Consider the following 5,753-nt stretch of genomic DNA (forward strand, 5'->3'; position numbering starts at 1 on the left):
ACGCTGCGAGGGGCGGGCCGGGGGTGCGCTCCCCGCGGAGGGTGGCCCCTGGGGAGAGCGGGACTTTGGGGGCGGGGGTCGCTTTCTGTCCCTCTCCTCCCGCTTTGCCACAAAGAGTCTAACCCTCTTCAGACCCGAATACCGCTCTCCTGGAGCATCACTATCACTCTTTGAGAGAAAGGGCGACCACCAGGGGTGGTTTCAGCCGTGGCCCCATCCTCTTTGATTCCTAGCCCGGGTCGGTTGTCATGGTAACTCTTCCCCAGCCGGGAACACCCCCAGCCTTCCCTCCCCAATCCCCTCCTGTCCCTGCACCAGAAGGAGATTGCTAAGGTAACCTAAATCCCTGGTGGTCCTTCTGCCTCTATCCTCATTGGTTACTATGGCAACCTCACCTAACACTCAGGTAGAAAGGACCCCAGCCCCAAGGATACTGATTACTGAGGGAAACACCTCTTTCCCAGCCCTTCCCCCCACCCACCCAGTCGGCATTACCGTGGTAACCATCTCCCCTCCTTTCCCCTGGTGGGAGGTCCATGGACCAAACCAACCAGGAGATGCTCTGTTGAGGAGTAGTTGCTATAGTTACAGAGCCTGACCATCCCCAGGGAGGTGAGAACAGGCAAGGCCAAGCCCCCGTTACCATGAGTGGCAGTAACTTGAACCAGACCCATCAAGGTAGGGATGTTTTAGGATTTTCTCTCAGGATGGAGTATGTAAAGGGAAGAGATTGTCATGGTAACAGCTTGTTTCTTCTAGCCCTACCTTTCTGGATGCATTCACGAGAGAGGGATGGTTATAGGTTGTTATAACTGACATCCTTCCCACCCATTCCTGAGATGCTCCAGGTAGTGTCTGAGCCTATGGGGCTTCAAGAGAAATGATTCCCTGACCCTCTCATGGCCACTCTTGAAAGTAAGATGCTATTGTGCTCTATTGTATGAAATTGGCTCATTTGGGGTTTTCTGGTTCTTTTTCCCTCAGCAGTGCAGCTGAGCTGGGCTGGAACCACCCCCCTGGAGCTCCCCCAGCCTGGAATGTAGGAGGTAAGAAGTCCCTCAGTGTCACCAGCATTGATGTGGACACTGCCACTGCCTCTTTCCCAAAGGCTCGCCCACATATCTCATTTTCTCTACCCATCACATTCCCATTCTATAGATACAGCAACTGAGGTTCATGACAAATCAGAGTTCAGGCCAGGTGAACCCAGGCTGTGAGTCTGGATCCACTTAACATTATTTTGTGGGAGACGGAGAGACAAATAACATCTTGGCTTAACTGCCTTCTTCCCTGACCACCTTTTCTAAAGCAAGTCCGTTTTCCTCTGCCATGCCCCCTGCTGGTTTCTTTCCCCATCTGTAAATTGTTTGTCTCCCTACCTCTGGAGAGCTGGCTCAGTGACTGCCCTATTCATTCCACGTCCCAGAACACTGGGTCTGGCACAGAGGGTACTCAGTAAATAGCTTTGTTGACTTAGTGAGTTGAATTAATTGATGTGCCATGTTTCGCTTTGAAAGCACTCCTCAGGTTAGGGCTGGAGAAGGCTCACAGAAAATGGACTCAGAGTTGGGCTGCATGGAGCCAAAAAAGACAACAGAACTGATTGGATTAAAGCACAACTCTGGGGCCAGCTTCTTGGGTCAAATCCTGGGTCCGCCACTTTCCAACTGTGTGGCTTTGAGCAAGTGACTTCACGTCTCCGTACCTCAGTTTCTTCATCTTTAAATGTGATCATAACTAGAAGATTAACCAAGTTAATAACATGTATAAAGTACTTAGAACAGGGTCTAGCACATCATGAGCAGCTAGAATTGTTGATATTAGTATCCTATTATGAAAAATATTGAGAAACACATAGAATATTTGGAGCTTCAAAATCATGTTTTCATCCACCTTGCCTCAGCGAAGGGGTTTTGAGCCCTTATAATCAGGGAAGTCCAAACTGACCTTGTCCGCTCACCCTGTGGTCCACTCACCCAGTAGTTGGTACCTCTTCGTTGAGCCATCATACACTCTGGTCTCTGAGGACCCAGGTTCTGTCCTCTGTCCTGTATCTGCCATCTCAGAGTCAGCCAGACAGACAGTGGCAGGAGCCAGGGCCTGGATATGGAGACTGGGTCCTGGTCCCTGCATCCTTTTTGTCTCTGAGCCACAGGTTCATCATCCGAACAATTGGAGTCATTCATTTATTGAGTACGTGCTGTGTGCCAGGCACTGAGCTGTGCTCTGGGCATACAGCAGACAATAAACAAGATAAGTAAAATCTACATGATAACCAGTAGGAGAGAAAAATGACACAGAGGAAATACGTAGATAATAGGAAGATGCATTTTTAAATAGGATGGCCAAAGGAAGAGCTAACTGGACGGGCGACATTTGAGCAAAGACCTGAAGGCCATGGGGAAGGAGACGTGCAGATACCTTTGGGGAGAGTATCCAGGCAGAGGGAAAAGCCAGTGCTGTGGCCACAGTGTCCTGCGTGTATTTGAATGTCATTTGGTGGCAGTGTGGCAGGAGCTGTGAGCGAGTGGTGGAGGGAAGGAGGTCACGTGGGGCTTTACAGGCTACAGCGAAGACTGGCTTCCCCTTTGAGTTTTGAGCCATGGAAGGGTTTGAGCAGACGCAGGACAGTGACTAATTCAAGTTCTTGGCGCTAGGTGGGAAACAGTAAGGAACAAAAGCAGAGCCCGAGGATGGTCTCTTCGGAATCTTTAGAAGCTCCTAAAAGCATCTAAGGGTCTCTCCTGTGCTGTGCACCTAAGCTCTAAGACTCTAAGATTTTTAAGACTTAGGGATTCTGTGGTTCCAAAGGTTCTTTCCACCCACAAAAACGTGAGTTCCGTGAGGTCAGGGGTGTTGCGTGTGTGTGTGTGTGTGTGCGTGCGTGCGTGCGTGTCCACCGCTGTGTCCCAGTGCCTGGAACAGTGCCTGGCATGTTGTAGGAGCTCAACAAGCAGATATTGAAGGACTAAGGAAAGAAAGGATCCATCTAAAGCCCAGAAGGCAATTCCAAGGTCCTAAAGATTAAGAGGTCACTCTTAAAGTGCAACTCAGATTCTTAAGTGACATCCAAGTTGGGTCAGAGATGGGTAAGCGGGACTGGGACGGGTGCAGAGGGGCGGGAGGGCATTCCCGGTGGGAGAGAGGGTGGGAGAGAGAGCGGAGATGGGGAGACCAGTGCGGGCCCCCAGGTACATGGCCACAGCTCAGAGTTTGGCTTCAGGGACCCGAGTGGGCTTTACAGACCCACAGAAACCTTGACCCCAGCCAAGGGCTAGGAACACAGTGGTCATGGAGACAGCCCAGCTCTACCTTCCCGGGTCTAGTGGGGAAGACAGACCCATCCCCATACGGTGCCAAACCAAAATGGGCAGGGTTGGGATAGGAGAGCCCAGAGGGGACTTCTGACCTAGTCTGGGGTTGGATGAGGACTTCCTGGAGGAGGGACCATCTTAGCTGAGGCCTAAAGCACAGGTAGGAGTTCCCCAGGGGAGAAGGGGTATTCAAGAGGAGACTTCTGAGTAGAAAGAACAGAATATGCTAAGGCTTAGAAATAAGATTTATACCTTATGAAGACCCACCCCTCTGGCTGCCAGGAGGAGAGGACTTGGTCAGGAGGCCAGGGGAGGCTGAGTAGGGGTCTGGGTGGACCGAGGTCAAGGGGGGAGCTGTGGGAATGGGGAGAAAGGTCAGAAGTATTTAGGAGCTAGGAAGATTGGCTGGGTCTCTGATGTCCCCCTCCCTGGGAAGAGCAGAACCTATGAAAATCCTCCATGGGAACCTTTTTTAGAGTATCTGCTCAGAACCCAGAGAGTTAGTTACATTCCTGTGCTGGAGACCCGCCAAATCTTCAAGTTGAGATGGGGACACGGAGACAGCGCCATCTGGCGGTTGTTTAGGCGTGTAGCCAATGAATGGGAGAGGGAGTTCTAAGGCTAGTAGCCTCTTTGAATGCAGCCCCCTCCATTTAAAACAATTTTTTTTTTATTGAGATAAAATACACGTAACAAAACTTATCACCCTAACAGTTTTTAAGTGTATCATTCAGTAGTAGTAAGTATATTCACATTATGGCGCAAACAATCTCCAGAACTTCTTCATCTTGTAACATTGGAACTCTAAGCCCATTAAACATCTCCCCATTCCCCCACCACCTCAGCCCCCGGCCACCCCCATTCCACATCTTGTTTCTATGAGTTCGACCCACTCCATTAAAAAAAAAAAAAAATTAGTAGCCAACATTAAAAATGAGGACAATTCTGATTTAAGAAAACATTTCTAGCTTTTTTTGTAAAACCAAAATCATCTGGCTGACCGTCAGGGAAGAGATGACCAGATGGCACAGGATCTGAGGAAGTGAGAAGGGGGTGGTGGAGGAGGGGCTTGGGGGCCAAGGCTGCAGGGCATCGGCCTCACCCTGGAGCCAGGGACAGGGTGTGGAAGGAACAGGAGGAAGAAATCAGGGGTGGCTTCCTGGAGGAGGGAATGGTAGAGAAGAAGGTGTAAGTCGGGCTTGGGAATAGGGTCCAGGGCATTTATAACTGAACTCTAATATGAATGAGAAGTGGAGAGTAAATAGAAGGGTGAGATTGAACAGAAAAAAGACGGTGACTCATTTGATAAAATCTTAACTGAACACTTAATGTGTACTTAGCTCAGTGCTGGGTGGCCTTGGGAACCCAGCAGTGACCAGGACAGGCTCCGGACTGCCCTCATGGGTCTCACGGTCCAGTGGGAAGAGACAGACAGGTCGCTACACAGTAATGACTTAGAATGGTGGGGCCACCCAAGGGGCTGAAGGAGCCCAGAGTGAGGTGCAAGCCAGTCAGGAGAGGTCAGGGAGGGCTTCTTGGAGGAGAGGAAGTCAGAGCTGAAACCAAATAGGGAAAGCGCTGGGAAAGAAGGGCAAGGCTGAGGATGGGTTGGGGGGTTGCTGAAAACCAGCTCCAGCCTCCTCTTCCATTCCTCCCTCCCCAGGATGCCCCGGAGGCCCATCTAGGGCGCAGAACTGGCTCCATGCGGCTCACCCGCTGCCAGGCTGTCCTGGCGGCTGCCATCACTCTCAACCTCCTGGTCTTCTTCTATGTCTCGTGGCTGCAGCACCAGCCCAGGAACTCCCCGGCCCGGAGTCCCCGCCGCGGACCTGCCCCCGGCCCCCATGTCACCATCCTGGTGCGGGAGTTCGAGGCCTTTGACAACGCGGTGCCGGAAATGGTGGACTCTTTCCTGCAACAGGATCCAGCCCAGCCCGTGGTGGTAGCAGCCGACACACTCCCCTACCCACCCCTGGCCCTACCCCGCATCCCCAGTGTTCGCCTGGCGCTGCTCCAGCCTGCTCTGGACCGGACCGCCGGGGCCTCACGGCCTGAGACCTACGTGGCCACTGAGTATGTGGCCCTGGTACCCGATGGGGCAAGGGCCGAGACACCCGGCCAGCTGGAGCGCATGGTGGAGGTGCTCCGGGCGGGAGGCGCACGCCTGGTGGCCGCCCCGATCGCTTCGGCCAACCCTGCTCGGTGCCTGGCCCTGAACGTCAGCCTGCGAGAGTGGACAGCCCGCTACGGCCCGGCCCCCTCCGCTCCCCGCTGTGACGCCCTGGATGGGGACGCCGTGGTGCTCCTGCGTTCCCGCGACCTCTTCAACCTCTCGGCGCCGCTGGCCCGACCCATGGGCACCGGCCTCTTCCTGCAGACGACCCTGCGTGGCTGGACCGTGCAGCTGCTGGACTTGACCTTCCCCGCGGCGCGCCAGCC

The 5,753-nt window shown here is 53.2% G+C and overlaps 1 protein-coding gene across 1 annotated transcript in view; it reads left to right on the forward strand.

Annotated features, from left to right (window-relative positions):
• The window catches only part of FKRP (fukutin related protein), a 10,575-nt gene that overhangs the window by 1,905 nt on the left and 2,917 nt on the right, over positions 1–5,753 (forward strand). Inside the window, 2 exon segments of the mRNA XM_025046699.1 lie at positions 985–1,046; positions 4,978–5,753. The exon segment at positions 4,978–5,753 is cut by the window's right edge and continues 73 nt beyond it. Coding sequence (XP_024902467.1) covers positions 5,017–5,753 — 737 coding nt within the window. The 5' untranslated portion in view covers positions 985–1,046; positions 4,978–5,016.

Source organism: Pteropus alecto, unplaced genomic scaffold (assembly GCF_000325575.1).
Source record: "Pteropus alecto unplaced genomic scaffold, ASM32557v1 scaffold194, whole genome shotgun sequence".
Lineage (NCBI taxonomy): Eukaryota > Metazoa > Chordata > Mammalia > Chiroptera > Pteropodidae > Pteropus > Pteropus alecto.